Here is a 17,601-nt window from a genome sequence, read left to right as displayed (position 1 = left end):
GGGTTATGGCAGGATATATAGGGTCCTGCATCTATCCCTGCAATATCATTGAGGACAACTCCAAGTCCCGAAAATGCCCCCGTATCACACCTCCTTTTCCCTCTCCCTGCCTTCAGCAACTCCCGTGGCCACTGTCTCCACCCCTATTGGCTTTTGATGACCAAACTTTCCTCCAAATTCCCTAGAACAGGGCCATGTCCCCTCAGAATCATTAGGGCAGGGCTATGCCCTCTTCAGATCCCCAGAGCAAGGCCGTGTGTGCTTAGCGCCCCCAAAGCTGGCTGTGTCCTCCAGACTCTCCAGGGTATGGTCGTTATCTGCTCAGAAGCCCCAGGGTGGGCAATGTTTTTCAGAGTCCCCAAATATCATAGAACATTTATAGTCACATTCTCATAACTCAGTACATTTCCAGCAGAAAAATGGGTGAGCAAAGTCTCAAACAATACCCAGAATTTGATGGGTAGGACCGTGCACTCACACAAAAACCCGCAGTCTCTACAAACGAGACGTGGCTAGTGTGTTCTTGGCAGACAAAGCAATGTTGGTGCCAAGCTTGTTGAGAGTTTGGTGATCAGGGAGTGATACTTGGTTTATCTTCCCGTGTCTATTTATGTTTTAGGAAATTTTAAAAACTCAAACTTTATTTCAAATTCAAAAAAAATAAAACAACAGAAAAAAGGAATTACCTAGGAGCTTGTGATTGTTGGGTGGTATACGCTATTCTCTGTCTTTTACAGCTAAGGAAAACAGGGGCCCCCGTGAGCGTTTTCCTGCAAATGATCTGATTTTCAGCCACGGGTGGCCCCGAATAAGCAGGAAACACTTTAATTTCTCATGGTTTAGGGGGTAGCAGCGCCCCCTAGTGCCCATCGAGCCACGAGGCGCTGCAGATGCTCCAGAAACCGGGCGAATGGATTTCCCTTCCCCGAGGAAGCTCAGATGAAGGAAGGGGTGGACTCAAGCTTCTGTTCACAGGACCCCATGCTCCCATCCCTAGGCTGCAGGATATCTTTTGCTCACTGGCCTCTACATCCACCCTTCCTGGAAACAACATCCCCTTTTTCTTCGGGAAATCCCCCACACTCAGGTCATTTGACTCTTAAGGGTCTATGCCCCCCCATGCATCAGGCACACAGTGATTGGCTGAGGGAGGTGCACGTGACTCAAAGCTATCCAATGAGAGCCAGGCCTGAGACTTCTTATCACTGGAGCTACTGGGAGAGAAGCACTCCCTTCTGGAGTTAGGCTGTCTGCAGCATATAAGCCTGGAGCTTTAGGAGGAAGCAGAGGGCTGCATATCTGTCTCTGGTTGTGGAGAGGCTACTTGGAAATGAAGCTGGTGCAGAGCAGAGCAGATCTGACAAAGGATTTTCCTGATGAAAAATATTTGAGTGGTTGGAGCTGGCAGTATGTGAAGCCAATAAGCTCCAGAGTGATTCAGTTATGTGTACCAATTAAAACCTTTTCCCTTAACCCTTCGGGAATTGGGGGAGCCACCTCCTGCCTATTTGTGGCACGCCCTAATTTCTCTTCCCTCCCCACTGAGGGTCTGTATTGTGGCTTACATTTGCAAACTCAGAGGCCGCATTAATCAAAACCATTTTTATTATTTAAAGAGCATCCTGTGGCCAGAGGCGCCTAGACGGCGTCCCCAGACAGCAGAACAATATTTACATGGGCTCAGTAGGGAGAGGCTGAGGTGGTCCCAGGGCTGAGTGGGCCCGCCACTGTGGAAGAGAGGACCCTGGAGGGAGGGCATCCTTGGACCTGTGGGCTGGGCCCAAGAAGAAAAATGTTCCAAGCGAGGCCCAGTGTGGACCCCACCCCGTGGGGTCAACTCGGCCCAGGAGGCGTGAGCAGCGAGGAGAAGCCATAGGTCAGAGCTGGGTCACCATGCCGCTGGCTTCGGAGTGAGTCTGGGGAAAGACAACTGGGGGCTTCTGAGGTCTGAGAGGCTTCCCCCAAAGTCCCATGGTAGTCTCCACCCTGTCCCCAAAAGCCCTTCAAAATCCATCTGTCCCCTGGGGTGCGTGCTTCCATGGAAACCTGAGGATGGGTTTTCTGGAAACCTCTACCTCTCTTTCCCCCATTAGAGTCCCAAATTATTTCCACCCACTGGCTTCCATGTGGGCCCAACTTTCACCTTTATGGCCTGGAAGATCCACTCTCGGAAGTCTCCGACTTTGGTGTAGACACCTGGCTTCTGGGCCAGAGCACAGCCGGTGCCCCAGCTCACAACACCGCACAGCCGCCAACGTGGCGTCCGAGAGATGCCATCCTCGCACACGAACGGGCCACCGCTGTCGCCCTGGAGGGCGGTGGGACCCAGCTGGAGGCTGAGACGCCTGGTGGGGGGCCCGCTTGGGTGGCCGGGACTGGGAGATGGGGAGGCTGACCACCCACAGCCCAGTGTCCCTGCCCCTGGAGTAGAAGGGGCCAGGGGTTGCCCCCACACCGTCCCTCACCTGGCAGGCATCAATGCCACCCTCAGGATAGCCGGCACAGAACATCTTGGGCTTGATCTGGTTCCCGTAGAAGTCAGGGCCATTGCAGACATCATTGCTGATTATGGGGACTCGGGCCTCCTGGAGAACCCCAGCCTGTTGGCCTGGGGGTGTGCAGGCAAGGCTGGCCGGAGCTGGGGAGCTCGCCCCAGCCCCCTGACTGGTGCCCATCCTGGCCTCTCCGTGTCCCCACGTCCCAGGGCCCAAGAGTCACCCCAGCGGCCACACTGCCTTTCCCCAGCCCGATTCTGAGCTCCCCTAATGGTGGCTTTGCCAGCAGAAAGTGGGGGCCCACCATAGTATTGTGTGTTGCCCCAGCCAGTCACGGTGCAGATCTTGCCATCCACCAGGGCCTGGCCGGCAGCCGGGAGACACACCGGTTGGATGAATTCTGTGGGAGAGACCACGTGTCCAGCCCTTGCTGGCCCGCCCCACCAGGCACAAACCCCTCCAGTTGCCTCCACGTGCCCCCCCGCCCCCGCCCATCCTTTCCTCTGCTCTTTTAATAAGAACCAAAATGGAAGTTGCCATCTGTGAGCACCCGTTATATACTAGGTACCTTCTGGCAGCAATGGCTTTAGTTTCCCATCAGCCTAGGGAGGTGAGGGCTCCTATTACACTTTTTATGGAGAGGGGGATGAAGCCAAATTGCTTGCCCCAAGTCTGACAGTGGACAGAGCCAGCACTGGAACCTGGGTTGGCCCAATTCCCAAGCCTAACCCTGGCCCATGGGGCCACCATCAGCCTAGAAGTTTCCTTTGTGAGAAGAAGAAAAAGGCTCCCTTATCTTGAGTGCTCACCCTGTGCCCACACTGCTTTAAGCACTTCACAGTCTCAGTAACCCTGGGAGATGAGGGAAACTGAGGTACAGAGAAGTAACATCGTGTGCCCAAGGTTGCACAGCTGACAACTACCAGAAGCTGACCTCACAGCCCTTGCTCTTCTCCCCTCATCCATGTGTCTCAAATCCAAGCTGTTCCCACCCCATCCACTTGTGTCCCCCATGGGCTCCTCCTTACTTTAATTTTTTAACCCTTCACTCTCCACTAAAGGGAAAGGTTTCATTTTAAAGGAAATGTGTATCACTCCCCTCATTGGAAAACCAGTATCACTAAAAAGAAAACAACCACAAAAAAATAAATACAATGCAAACCACAAAATGGTACTGAGTTCTCTGGCAGCAGAGCATGGGGTTGACAAGCACAGACTCCACGGCAGTCTTTGCCCCTAGCCAGCAGTGGGAACTGGGTAGTCTTTCACTGCCCAGGGTGAACACTCTGTTTCCCCCATGTCTGAAAACAGGATCAGCTGTGAGAACTAAATGAGTTCATACGCAGGACATGCTTGGAACCATGCCTCGCACACAGGAGGCCCCGTGAGTGTCGGCACCTACTGTCATTATGAGTCTGACCATTTTATTATGTTAATTCATCATTAGTTAATTCATCCGTCTACGGCTGCCTGTTGAAGGCTCATCAGCACCATCACTATTATTACGTCATTATTTTTACTGCTACCACCACCATCACTTTGATGATTATTTATTACACTGTGGCCTGCAGCAGGCTGGAGCCCAAGGCTCGCTCCTGATCCAAAGGGGAGCGAAGCCCACCTTGGGGTGTGGGAAAGGCACATCGGCACCAAGTGAGTCTTTCTCAATGAGACCAAGGAAATGCTCCAAACTTACCCTCTAATCTGGTCATTCACATTTTTAAAAATTTTTAATTAAATTAAAATTTTCAAAAATGTTTGGTAACAGTTTGAGACATGATTCACTAACCATACCATTCACCAGTAAAGTACACAACCATCACCACCATCAATTTTAGAACACTTTCATCATCCCCCCAAAAGCCCCATTCCCATCAGCTATCACGCCTGACCTCTCCATCCCTGCCCCACATCCCCCTCCTTGCCCCACCCAAAGCTCTAGGCAACCACTAATTTACTTTCTGTCTCTATCGCTCTCTCCATTCTGAACATTTTGAATAAATGGAATCATATAATATCTGGCCTTTTATGTGTGGCTTTTTTCACTTCTTTCAGGTTTCATCCATGTCATAGCATATATAGGTATTTCATTGCTTGTCATGGACAAATAACATTCTAACACATGGATACACCACATTTTGTTTATCCATTCATCTGTTGATGGCCACTTGGGTTATTTCCACCTTTGGTTATGATGAATAGTGCTGCTATGAGCATGGGTGTACACATTTTGTTGTGGATGTGCGTCTCATTTCTCTTGGGTATATACTGAGGAGTGGAATTGCTGGGTCAAATGGTAACTCTATGCTAAACGTTTTTGAGGAACTGCTAGACTATATTCCAATGTGGCTGCACCAATCGTTCATATTTAATGCCCAGTGTGTGTCCCCTCAAGATGAATCACCAATCAGCATGGGCACCTGAATCTGATCTGGGAAAGTGTCTATGCCCTGTGCCCCCTCGGCTCCTGCTGGTCTCTGGAGACCCAGGCCCAGGCTCAGCCCCCAGACTTACCTGTGAGGGGCAGAGGGCTGGAGAGGTGGACCAGGGCGATGTCATTGCTGTTTTCCTCGCTGTTGGGGTCGTGGAAGGGGAGATAGCCCCCGTGGTAGACCACCGCCTGCACCCCCAGTTGCAGGCCATGGGGTGAGGCCTGCGCCACAGCCCCAGCAAACACCCGCCATCGGGACAGGACCCGGTTCCGCCTACCAGGGAACGGGAGGGAAGGGTGGCAGCCTGCCTGGCACAGCCTTGCCCGCCTCACCGCCTCCCTCCACCTCCCCCCTGCCCCCACCTCAGCACCCTGGGGGACTCTTACTCAGGGAAGCAGTGGGCAGCCGTCAGCACCCAGTCTCCAGAGAGCAGGGACCCCCCACAGAGGTGCGCCCCATCGTAGCGAAGACTGACTTGCCATGGCCACCTGCCCAGGCTGGTGTCCTGGCCTCCCACAATGCGATCAACCTGCAGCTTCCTGCGGCCACAGTCTGCGGGGGAGGGGCAGCTGGGTGGGGGAAGGGCAGCTGGGGGGGAGGGGCAGTCGGGGGGGCGGCAACCCAGAAGCCAGGCCTCTGGCGCCCAGGACTGACCCCGCCCTAGCGAGTCTGAGGGGACACGGCCCCAACTTGGGGCGTCTGAGACAACATGGCCCCACCTGGGGGTCTGAGGGGACACAGACCTGCCTTGCGGGCCTGAGGGGACATGGCCCCATCCTTGGGGACCCACGAGGACATGGCCCCATCCTTAGGGAATCTGAGGGACATGGCCCTGCCCGGGCATCTAAGGTGAAGGGTCCTCAGTCACAGGTAAGTCGCATCTTACCTTGGCAGATGGCGGCCAGAAAACGGCCCCTGGGACAGTCACTGTGAGAGGGACAGGGATGGAGACACAGAGAAACAGAGACGGATTAAGGCAGATGACAGGAACACAGGGAGCCGTGGGGGCGCCCCAGGGGCCGTGGGCGCTGGGATGAGTGTCCCCACTGCCCGCTGCCCTCCTCACCACACGGAGATGACCTCGAGCAGCCTCCGGGCAAGGGGCAGCCTTCCCTCGTCCACACAGAAGAAGCCCGACGTGCCGTTGGCGCCCGCCGCCCGCACGTCCAGCTCCGAGTGGGCCAGTGCCCTGGGCAGAGCAGGCGTCAGGCCAGCTCCACCCGCCCCCCCCAACTCAGACCCCTCCCAGGGAGGCCCCGGTACCTGAGGAAACCCATCTCCTCGCAGCTGAGCCCGGCCACCCTGGCGTTGGAGCGTGAGGAGCACAGCAGCCGCCACGTCCCTTCCGTGTCATCAAACACCATGAGCCGCGCGTCAGCCGGGCTAACCTGCACTGCGGGGCAACAGGACAGGGCCGCCTGGGTCCCCACAGCCCCAGCGGGGCCGGTCAGAGCGCTCCACCCCAACCCCACCCGTGATCGCCTCTGGAAAGCGTGCGTCTCAAGGCGGACCAGGGACCGACAGCCCCGGGGCTTCAGCGCGCCATGCCGGGAACCAGGGGAACTTCTCTCTTTTCACTAAAATTCCTGGCTACTCATGAGACATCAATCTGGAGCTTTGCTTGGACATTTGGGAAGAGGGAAACTGTTTCAACTGAGTGTCCAAGAGAATGGCATAAAAGGCTGTATCTTCTGAGGACCATCTTTGTCCCCGTGAGGGGAAAAGAAGCCAACATGGAGCAAAGCTGAAAGACAGGGTTCTGACACCGCTTTAAAGGCCCTTGATGCAGCCAGACCTGAAGTACCCCTCCCCAGAATTGTTGGTTAAGTGTAGTGATAATTTCCCTTTTCGTTTTGCCAGTTTCTTTTTTCCTTTTGTTTTTTGTAGCCTGAAGACCCTTGACAAATATTCCAGATTTCCTAAATATTTAAATACATATCCCATAGTGTTAACAGTTTTAAAAATAAAGAGGAAAAGAAAAACTAAATCTTTTCTGCAGGACTTGTCTGGGCCTTGGTGCCTGATCACCCTCCAAGCAGAGGATGTAGTGCTCATGCATTCACTCAATGAAAAGCGCCCTCCCTGCTGGGGACACAGAGATGAGCAAGACAGCCCTGGGCTCTGCCCTCACAAGCCGGAGTTGGTGGGAGGAGGGACAGTGATTAAAATATGTACATATCAGCCAACCCAGACTGTGACAAGAGCTCCCAGGGAGACTGGCGAGAGCCCACGATGGATCGTCCAAGTCAGGGGCTGCTGAGGGGGCAGTTTGTGTTGAGGACGGCTGTTCTCCTCCCCTCGCACTGTTCCCTGCGCGTGGCCAAGGGAATCCTGTTAACGCTTACGGCAGGTCCCAGCCCTTAGCTTGTTCATGTGTTTCCCAAACGCTTAGTACCTGCCTGGCCATATTTTAGGCCATGAACAAATCCAACAAAAGTCCCTGCCTTTAGGGAACTCAGAGCCCGGGAGGCGAGGTGAATCATGACCAAGACACGCAAGTGAACTACATCGTGTGTCCCAAGGTAAGAAGGGGTCACGGCCAGGGGAGGGGGGTGCTGGGCTGAGGGGTGAGGCTGCAGTTTGAGACAGATGGGAGGGCAAGCTCCCCTGAGAGGGTGGTCGATGGACAAAGGCCTGCGGGAGGCGAGAGGGGCGTGGAGGTGTGCGGGCCAGCAGGAGCTGGAGCAGACAGCGAGGGCGCGGTGAGGCGGGGGCTGCACGGACGCCTGTAGGCCCTGGGACGCGCCCGGAGCCAGGGGCAGCCGGGGGAGGCTCGAGCTGAGGGCCCGGCGAGGATCCTGGGGTTCCCGGGCTCCCGCGGGCTGAGTGGGGGGAGCAGGGAGACCAGGGAGGGGGCAGGGGCGATGGTCCCAGCGGGAGAGGCTGGGAGCTGGACCGGGGGGCCAGTGCAGCAGGAGAGGCTCTGCAGGTAGTGCCGAGAGGGTCTGCGGGGTGACAGCACGTGGGTGGGAGGGACAGGGAGGGGTCAAGGACAGCCCCGATGTGTTTGGCCTGAGCCCCTGGAAGAACAGAGCTGACACTGATGGAGATGAGGCAGGCTCAGGGCAAGACCAGGAAACGGAGTCAGGTGCCCACCGCTTTCGCGTCCTCTTAGAGGAGCCCAGCTAGGGGACTTCCCGCAGACCCACAGATCTGGACAAGGCAGGGCTTCCTGGGCGGCCGTCCATGTGCTGGCACTACGCTAGTGCCCCCTGCCCCAGCATCAGCCAAGGCCACAAAGACCGAACCCGTTTTCGAGACAGTAAAGCTAAAGCTCAGAGAGGGGTCTGGCTGGCCCGACCTCACGTAGCAGGACAGGCAGAAGAGGACGTGGCTGCAGGCCAGTGGCTCCCAGCCCCGGGCGTCCCCAGTTGCCCTAGACAGCCTCGCAGATGACTTCCTCTAACGCCCCTGCTGCGCTGACCGGGCTGTGTCAGGGCTGGCCCTGGGCCATGGGTCATGTCTGGGTGGGTGTCTGGATCCCACTGCCCCGGGAGAGAGAGGCCATTTCTAGACCCATCTTACGGATGGGGAAACTGAGGCTCAGAGACGAGGGGTCACTTGCCCTGGGGCAACACGGCTAAGAACTGGCAGAGCCGAGGATTTGCTCCCAAGCCCGCGGCCCACGTGCTCCCCTCTCCTCCTGAGGGTCTCAGGCAGACGCTTGCCTGGGCCCTCCCTGAACGCGCTCCTCCCCGGCCGGCGCTGAGCGGCCCTCTGCCGGTTTCTCCCCATCGTGGCCTCCTGCCCCAGGCCCGGGGACAGGCACGCCTGGCACCGCTGTGGGGTGGCGCCCACCAACCCCTTCGCGGCAACCAAGAGCTGGTGACCGGAGACACCAGTGGTGAGGGAGACGGGCCTCAAAGGTGGCTTCTAATTGTTCTAGAAATGGGGTTTACAGAAGGTGTGAGGTTTTAAGGGGGGAGAAAATCACTTTATGGGTGGGTGCTGAGGGAGGGGGATGGGAAGGGGAGCACATCAGATGCCCCCTCCACAGATTTTTAAGGCCACATTCTATGCCACTGTTTCTCACTTTTAAATTCTTTATCCTTGTTTTTATTATTTTAAGCAACACAAAAAGCGTGTTCTGGGTCAGCCGGGATGCTTACCAAATTGTCTGATATATTTAGAGGTGTGAAAAATCCCAGAGGAAAGAGGTGGGGATACAGTCTGGGGTTGTTTTTATTTGTTTCTTTTGTAATTTCCAAACTTTTCTGGAAAACCCAAGTTCAATGGAAGGGCAAAGGCTTTGGCATTGGCCGAGCCGGGTCTGAGTTGTGGTCGGTTGGCTCCCCAGCTGGAGGCCCCGGGACCAATAAGCCTGTCTCGGTGACACGTTCTCGGGCCTGTTCATTAAGCAAAGATTTTCTGAGCACGCACTAGGTGCCATGCACTGCCAAGAGCAGGGAACAAAATGTCCCTACCCTCCCGGCCTTCACCAGGAGGGAGTGATGAACTGCGAGTGTGCAGAGCGCTTTAGCAAGGACAGCCATGGGCTGAGTGAGTCGGGGGTGGGAGGTCTGGGCTGGGCTTGCGTGGGAAAACGAAAGCCTGGTGGGCAAGAGACCTTAAAAGCCAATGTTTGGGAATCGGCTATGGCTCAAGCAACTGGGCTCCCGTCTACTATATGGGAGGTCCAGGGTTCGATTCCTGGGGCCTCCTTGTGAAGGCAAGCTGGCCTGCACAGCAAGCTGACCTGCGTGGCGTGCTGGCCTGTGTGGGAGTGCTGGCCCGCGAAGAGAGCTGGCACAGCAAGATGACACAACAAAAAGAGACACAAAGGAGAGAATTTAAGAGATGCAGCAGACCAGGGAGCTGAGGTGGCACAAGAGATTGAGCACCTCTCTCCGACTCCGGAAGATCCCAGGATCAGTTCCTGGTGCTGTCTAAAGAGAAAACAAGCAGAACCAGAAGAACACACAGTGAACGGACACAGAAAGCAGACAGCGAGCACAAAATGAGGGGGTAGGGGGTGGGAGTAAATAAATAATAAGAATAAAAAACACCAGCATTTCTTGAGTTGAAGAGCCAAGCACTGTGGGCTAATAATCGCCTCTAATTCTCATTTGATTCTTCTTACCACCACATTACAGATGAGAAAACTGAGGCTTGGAGCGGGTCAGGGCTGGTGTGAGGCCCCAGAGCTCAGAAGTGACAGAGCAGGATCAAACCTGCCTCCAGGTGGGACCTGGGAAGAAGCAGGTGGCCAGGGCGTTGGTGCCAGGAGGAATGGGGCATGGGGGGGGGTGGTGAGAGCCGGCCCAGGAGCAGGGGCTGGAGAGCTCTGGAAGCCTGTGTGAGGGGAAGGTGAAGAGAGCTTCTCACCCTAGGGACCCTGGGGACTGGGTGAGTGGGTCAGGGGTCAGGACTTTTTTTCCGATGGCATTAGGGGCTTTCAGCAGGAGTGTTATCCCCCTGCTCTGCCGCCTAGTCAACGTGTGGTCTCAGGCACCAGTTCATTTTGCTGGGCCTCAGTTTCCCCCATCTGCAAAATGGGGTGATGACAATAGCCCCACCTTCACAGGGCTGCTGTGTACAGCCTGTAGCCAGGGCCTGGATTCGAATCCCAGCCCTGCCACTTACTAGCTCTGAGACCTGGGGTAAATCGCTTGGCTTTTCCATGCCTCGGTTTCCCCATACAAAAATGGGCTGTTGTGAGGATTTAATGACCTGATACCTGGGAAGCCCAGGGTATCTGAGCTTCCCAGTCTGAATTTTTATTTTCATTTCTTCTCTAACGAGGGCTGAATCCTTCATCGAATTAAATGAGGCAAATGGGCATGAAAAACACATCCCCCTTTCCAATTTTCCCTTTTATCCTGCTGCCCTGGGCCATAGAATGCAGCACAAATGGTGTTGGAAGCCACAAATGGAGTTTGGCAAGAGCCTCTCATTCATTCCACAATTCCTTTCTGCATCTATTTATTCACATGGCCATTCATTTTCCGTGTGCCTGCTGACACACCCATGGCAGACAATAGTCACCAGAGCCACTCCTGGCTCCGCAGTCCTCCAGTTGTGTGTCCTCTCTGCTCCTCACTTTCCACTTCTGTAAAAGGAGCCTCTACCTCGTAGAAGAGGTAGAAGGGGTTACTGAATTCAGACAGGGCCTCTCAAACATGTTTTGACCATGCCTCAGAGTAGGAAACACATTTTTACACCATCACACAGCCCACATGAGCTCTGCTTTCTGGGGCATTGCTCTGAGCCTCAGCTTCCCCATCTGTGAAATGAGAGAGAATAATGATTTCATGCAAAACCCTGGGTAAAGACGTGGGAAGTGCCCAGAATGGAGCCTGGTCCATAGCAGGCCCTTAGTACACGTGCACGATTCGTACCAGCATTTACACACTCACGCGTTCATTCTACAGTTTTACTGAGCTCCTCCCTGGCACCAAGTTCCCCCAGGGCCCCCCAGATGAGGGCCTGGGCTCCCCAAACCCAGGAGTCACCAGCTGGCTCGACTCACCCGGATATAGCAGCTCTTGGTCGCTCCTAAGTAGAACGGTCACTGCGGAGAAGGCAGAGGTAAGGGCAGGTGGGCTGAGGCCCGCAGGGGGCAGGGGAGGGGACAGTCACAGGGGCCTCTCTCACCAATGGCCCAGGATGCTGCCCCGATGCCCGTCAGGAGCAGCAGGATTCCCACAGCGAGAGCTGCCGCCTTGGGTCTGGCGCAGCGTGGGCATGTCACCGTCTGGCCACCTGCAAGAGACACCATGCTGGGGACCCTGCCAGGCCTGTCATCGCTGCGGCAGGCTCTGGGCACTGGGCCAGCTCCACCCCACCCTACCCCCAGGGCAAACTTCTCATGCCTGAGCATGCCGTGCCCTGGGACCAGCGTCCTGGGGCCCAGCAGTTGGCAGGGATGTCCCTCTCCTGCCATGCAGACAACCAGGTGTCTGGCTCCTCAAGGGTGGTCCAGCTGGGAAGGGGGTATGGCTGGGACAGCTCCCACCCTCCCTCCTCCCTGCCCCCACTCCTGGCACCTTTGGGTTTTTTCCTCCCCAGTGACACAGCACTTTTCCGGGTGTGTCACACTCCCTCCTCACTTTGTGCTGTCTTCTCTTGTACCTCTTCTGCTAACTTTCCCAGGGGTTCTTGGAGCCTCCTGGGGGACTGCGACCCTTGACCTTTGCCCTCTTGGGGCTTTTCTTTCCTGCTGTTTGGCATTTGCCAACTGCCTGGTTTCTTTCTGCTGTTCTAGACCCTCTACCCACAGGGAACCCCTGAGGCCAGCTCTGAGAACAAATTTGGCCCTGGAGGTTGAGAAGCCAAACGGGAAATTTGCCAGCCTCACCATAAAATACTAGCCTTATCCCTTCCCATATGGGACCTTGGGCAGGCAGCTTCACCTCTTTGAGCCTCAGCTACCTCATCTATTGAATGGATATCCTTCTAGCACCCACCTTCAGAGATAATACTTTAAAGTTCTGCCAAACAATCATAATAGCCACACCCATATCAGATGCTTATTCTGTCCCAAGCACTGATCCAAATGCGTTAAATCCTTCAGTCCTTATCTCAAGCTCCCATTATGATTCCCAGTTTTCAGATGGGGAAAACAGAGGCTCAGAGAGCGGGAGTCATATACCCAAGGTGACCCAGCCAGGAATAGGCAGAGCTGAGTCCCGAACCGTGGGCAGATTTGGTGCTGGGACCTCTGACTGTGCTGTGGTGCCTGGTGTATATAGTAAATGCTCAATAAATGCTTCATAAGTCACCAGTGCCGTGTGGCAACTCCCTTCACTCTCTCAGCCTTGGTTTTCCCATTGGGAATTATTCATCCATCATCCTATGGAGCATTGGATGTATCTGGCACCATTCTAGGTTCTGGGGACATACCCTAAAACAAGACAGGTGAGATTCTGGCCCCATGGGACTCACAATCCCCTGTGTGGAGGCAGGGGAAGGGGCACAGTGCACAAACAAGTAAATGAGCCCAGTCATTTCCAGATTGTGACAAAGGCCATAAAGAAAACAGCCCAGGTCAGAGGGCAGCAGGTGGGGCTGCGGCGGGGCACGAGGGAGGTCCTTTTTGGAGAAGTGACTTTTGAACTGAGACCTGAAGGGTCATGTGCCAGCCATGCAGAGACCTCCAGGAAGAGCATCTGGGCAGAGGGAACAGCACAGGCAAAGGCCTCGAGGCAAGGCCAAGTGGGATGGCTTAGAGGGCTGGAGAGGCCGCTGGGGGCCCAAACAGCATGGGCTTCAGAAAGGGGAAACCATGGCTGGGCCCAGAGAGGGGGCCATGTGGTCCGGGCAGAAGAGAGATTTTATTCTCAGTACAGTGGATGCCCTGGGGATTCAAAGCCAACCCCTTTGCTAGGGACTGTGGGAGGACAAAAGAGGAAAGGCTGCTCAGCCGACCCTGGCATGGGCCCAACTGCCGTGGGCCTCTGCAGGGCTCCCCCAGGCCTGCAGGAGCTCCCAGTTCCCCCATCTGTATCCATGGTCATCTGGCTGGGACAGCGTGGGGAGTGGCCCAGAACCTTCCAGGGACCACCAGTGTCTGGGTGTCTTTAGGATTTGAGAGCTCAGTGGCTCCTGCCAAGGCCCAGGAAGGCCAGGCCTTCCCTCCCGAGAGGCCCCCGTGGGCCGGCTCGGCCCAGCCCCTGCTGGCTGACTCCTGCCTGCCTTGGGGAGGGGCTCTCAGGCCTGCCCCCGACTCTGCCCAAGCCATCGTCCTGGCTGAGGGTCTGGGCTCCCAGAGGCCACCAGGTTCCTCTGTTCTCAGATGTGCCTCCTGGGGCTGGGGGCTCCCCAGAGCCTGGCCTGGGGGCTCTGGCACACCTCGTGGGGCAGGGAGCACCGCCGCCCATGTCTCCTTCCATGCCTAGTTTGGAGGACTTTGGCCATATCTGAAAAGCACCCTCCCTCTGGGTCCCCTGGGGTGAGCTGCGTCCTTGTGGCAGATTTTCACTGGCCCAGGAAGCATCCCTGATCTGGGTGAAAGGCATCCGCGGGCCCTGGATGCCCCGGGAGCAGAAGGGCCTTTTTCCTCAGGTCGCCGGACCTCCCCACCCCACTTCTCCCGGAGGCTCTGCTCCCTGGTCCCCAGGCCCCTCCTGGCTGCCCTGCGGCTTCTCACAGGACAGTTCTTCCATCCCCACCAATTCAGCCGCAAAGAACCTCCCACCAGCCTCAGCCTCTCCTTCCGCCCCACCCTCCACCAGGGGCATCTTCCTAAGCCCAGATCCAATCCTGTCCCTTCTCTGCCCAGAACTCTCTGTGACTCCCCAGTGACTGTGGGACAGAGTCCAAGGCTCTCAGCTCTGAGTTTCCAGGCCCACTAGGATACAAGCAAAGCGTTTAAGACTCGTGGGTTGGACATGTTTCCTCAAATTCCCAGTCATAAGGGTCTTTATCAGACACCAGATAGAGCTCCGCAGAAACAACCAGAACTACAGACCCTGTCAAAACACAAGTAGAAAAGAGAAAGACTAACCACCAGCGCCATCTCGTGGAGAGCCTCAGCACTGCCAAGCAATCTGCTGCCCTCCCCAAAAATAGTCCCAACAGACTCTGGTCCAGCTTGCACACTTCATCTCCCTCCCAGCTCCATTTCCAACTCTACCCCCAGAAACACCCAGGATTCTCAAGGTGTCACTGCACACCTGGCAGATGGTCCTCCCCCAGCTTTCAGCCATGCTGTTCCCTCTGCCTGACACGCTCACCTACTCCCTACTCATCTTTTGAGTGTCAACTCAGATATCACCTCCTCCAGTTTTAAGTCCTGAGGTAGACCAGGAAGCTGGCCTTGGGTGTACTTCAGTGCAATGACAGTAACACAAACACCACTGGCAGCGGCACGTTGACTTGCGGCCCTGTCCTGGGGCCCCCTTGAGCCTCACAGCAGTCCACAGCAGGCAGGGGCTGGGGTGGGTCTTCCCCAGGTTACAGATGAGGAAAGGCGGCCCAAAGAGGTGCTGCCACCTGCTCCAAGTCACCTGGCAGGTAAGTGCAGCATCAGAACCTTTCGGCACCTGCGGCCATGTGTGACAACCCTGACCTCTGGCCAGCCCTGACGGGAGGCCTCCTTTCCAGAACCAGGTCCAAGCCGCCGGGGGATACACTTGGAGCCCTTCTTGTAGCCAGATCCATCTCCGTCCATTTCTGGGTGCTTTCTGTGCTTCTTGCTTTCTTCACCCATGGGCCTCAGCCCTGGCGGCCCACTTTAATCAGCTCCAGGAGAAAGGTTCCAAAGTTGTGACTGCCATCCACCTGCTCAGCCAGGGTGTAGGTCCTTCTCCTGAGCAACCAGCATCCTGGGTCCACTCTGGGCCGAAGCTACGCAGTTTGGGGTCTGAGTCACTAACTATGCAGAGACCAAGAGGCCAGCAATCTCTAATTTCAGACAGCAGTCAGCATTTCCTGTGTATTATCACGCTTAGATCCTCATATACCACCCTGTGAGGGAGGCATTAATATCATCTTCATTTTACAGACGAGGAAACCGAGGCCCAGAGAGGGCAAACTGCTTACCCAGGGCCACACTGCTGGAAAGTGGTACCACCTGGGGCTGAACCCCACTAGTCTGGTTCCAGGAAAAGGAAGTCCTCCCCAGGTGGGGGACGCAGGAAGGCCAGGCCACTCCTTAGCTGGCCTCTCCGCAGGTACCCACAGTGGAGGGGGAGCCAGACCGCCTGGGGCCACTTCCAGAGCTACTGGGAGCCATCCCTGCTCCCTCCCCCCGGTCAGCCATTCTGTCCAGTGGTTTCGCTGTCATTCCCAGGGTGGCTTCTCTGCCATCTTCCCCCTCTCCATCCTTCTGGACTGTCCAAAGTCCTCCCTCCGCTCATTTGCCCACAGAGCCAGGAACCAGAGGAACGTTTGGAAGTAGCTCCCAGGTCCCTGGGACTCTGAGTCTGCCAGCCTCTGTCACGACAGTGCCAGCTTATCACGTGCCTCTTGTGTGCTGAGCTCCATGCTGGTGCCTTGTGTGTGATACAGGCTCCCAACGACATCATGGAAGTGGAATTAGGATCCAGGCTTGACCCAGGAGCAAATTGAAGTCCAGAGACATGATGTCACTTGCCCAAGGTCACACAGCAAGAAAGGTGGCAGAAGCAGATTCAAATGCATGCCTGTGGGCTTGACTCCAGAGTCTGTGTTCTCAACTATGATAGCTACAGTCTCCCCACTTAGCCCCAAGCAGAGGACTGCTGTAAGATCAGCGAAGAAATCACCGGGGGAAGGTGGGGGTGAGAGGAAGCTGAGGCACAGAGCCAGGATGGTCAAATGGGGTGGCAGGGAGGCAGGTGGAGGCATAGCTGCATAGGAAGTTTGGCTAATTCTTAGGTGGAAGAAGTCTCAGAGGGGGTGGGGGTGGCCCCAGAGGGGTTCCCAAGAGAGGGGTCTCTGAGGTGGTGGAGGGTTGAGAAGAGGGCACAGAGGCAGGGGCGCCAAGCAAAGGCAAAGTGGGGGCTCCGGAAAGGGGCACTCACCCTCCTTCTCCGCCATGTCACGGCCTCTTGTTAATGATTCCCCGGCTGACCTCCTGGGCCAGGGCGGGACCTGTGGGGAGAGAGACGGGGAGGCAGGGCCTGGGGGGGGCCGGCCCAGTTGAGAGCCCCCAGTCCCCGGTGCCCATCCAGGGAGGCTAATGGGCCTGGGCCCGGGGCCAGAGCACGCTGCGATCATGGGTGCCGACGGGGCTGGGTTCAGGGACAGGGTCGGTGTCTGCCTAGCGGCAGGGACACCCCTGGGCTCGCTGGCGACCAGGACTCCTGGGTCTGAGGGACAAAGGAGCCTAAGTCTCGAGGCTGAAGGAGAAGAGGGCCAGAACGCCTGGGTCCTTGGGGAAACGTCGGAGAGCCGGCCCTCGGGGTGCCAAGGAGCTTCTCTCTCTGTTGGGTGGTGGGCCCTGGGTTGGGTGAGGGGGTGAAGAGACTGAAACTGTGGGTCGGGGGCCCCGGTCCTTACCCTGGGCTCCAGCAGGTGGGGGCAGAGCTGCGAGCTGGTGCTGGCACAGGGTCAGTCTCCTGGCCTGGACGAGAGCATGGTGGCCCAGCGCACGGTGGCCCGGGAGGCAGGGGCGGCGGGCAGCAGAGGCGGCGTGGGGCCTGCTAGGCCTGGCTGCCTCACCTGAGGAGGAGGGAGCTGGGCCAGAGGCGGGGGAAGGGGCGGGAAGGGGCCGGGCCATGGGATTGGCAGCGCAGGAGGCCACCTGGCCGGTGGGGCAGGGCCGGCGGGGGTTGGACCAACCAGGCCCAGCCACCGCCTGCAGCCCCCGGGGGCCCAGGTGTGCCCTGGTCTGAGGTGGGCTGGGACCAGGGGCAGGCTTGGCGGCCTGGGGTTTAGGGAGACCGAGCAGGTTGGGGGGGTGCTCAGACAGACTGAAGGATGTGGGGGGGGGCGCGGATCGGAGAGAATCCAAAGGAGGGCCCCGGCTGCCCTAGGCCGGCTCCCGCCCCTGCCACTTCCCCTGCTCCTGCCCAGCCCCACTCTGCCCTGCTCAGCAGCCCCTGCCCAGCTCTAGGCCCAATGTGGCCATTTCCTGCACCCCCTGCCAAGCCCCCAAACAAGGTACTCCCCAGCCCTGCCCCTTTCCTGCCCCTCCCAGGCCCCCAGCCCACCCCAGGGCCAGTGCCTGGCCGCCTTGCCCTGCTCATCCCACCTCCCTCTCCCCAGCTGTTTTCCCACAAGTCACGGGGGCTGGTTTGCTTTGGCAGCCT

At 56.9% G+C, this 17,601-nt stretch overlaps 1 protein-coding gene across 3 annotated transcripts; it reads right to left on the bottom strand.

Annotated features, from left to right (window-relative positions):
• Positions 1–1,587: 1,587 nt before the first annotated feature.
• Positions 1,588–17,011, bottom strand: HPN (hepsin). 3 transcript variants are annotated; one of them, XM_058279205.1, is made up of 13 exons: positions 16,850–17,011; positions 16,372–16,441; positions 11,522–11,629; positions 11,397–11,438; positions 6,191–6,320; positions 5,994–6,116; positions 5,814–5,854; positions 5,314–5,479; positions 5,010–5,200; positions 2,800–2,895; positions 2,466–2,608; positions 2,144–2,308; positions 1,588–1,930 (listed from the first exon to the last, which is right to left on the bottom strand). In XM_058279205.1, the coding sequence occupies exons 2-13, from the start codon at positions 16,385–16,387 to the stop codon at positions 1,889–1,891; spliced, it is 1,263 nt and encodes a 420-aa protein (XP_058135188.1). In that variant the 5' UTR covers positions 16,388–16,441; positions 16,850–17,011; the 3' UTR covers positions 1,588–1,888. The 3 variants fall into 3 exon arrangements, with proteins under 3 accessions (XP_058135188.1, XP_058135189.1, XP_058135190.1); XM_058279206.1 differs by having other exon boundaries at positions 1,588–1,916; XM_058279207.1 differs by lacking the exon at positions 5,994–6,116.
• Between the last annotated feature and the right edge of the window lie 590 nt (positions 17,012–17,601).

This window comes from Dasypus novemcinctus, chromosome 18 (assembly GCF_030445035.2).
Source record: "Dasypus novemcinctus isolate mDasNov1 chromosome 18, mDasNov1.1.hap2, whole genome shotgun sequence".
Classification (NCBI taxonomy): Eukaryota; Metazoa; Chordata; class Mammalia; order Cingulata; family Dasypodidae; genus Dasypus; species Dasypus novemcinctus.
This window is presented reverse-complemented; position numbering and strand designations above follow the sequence as displayed.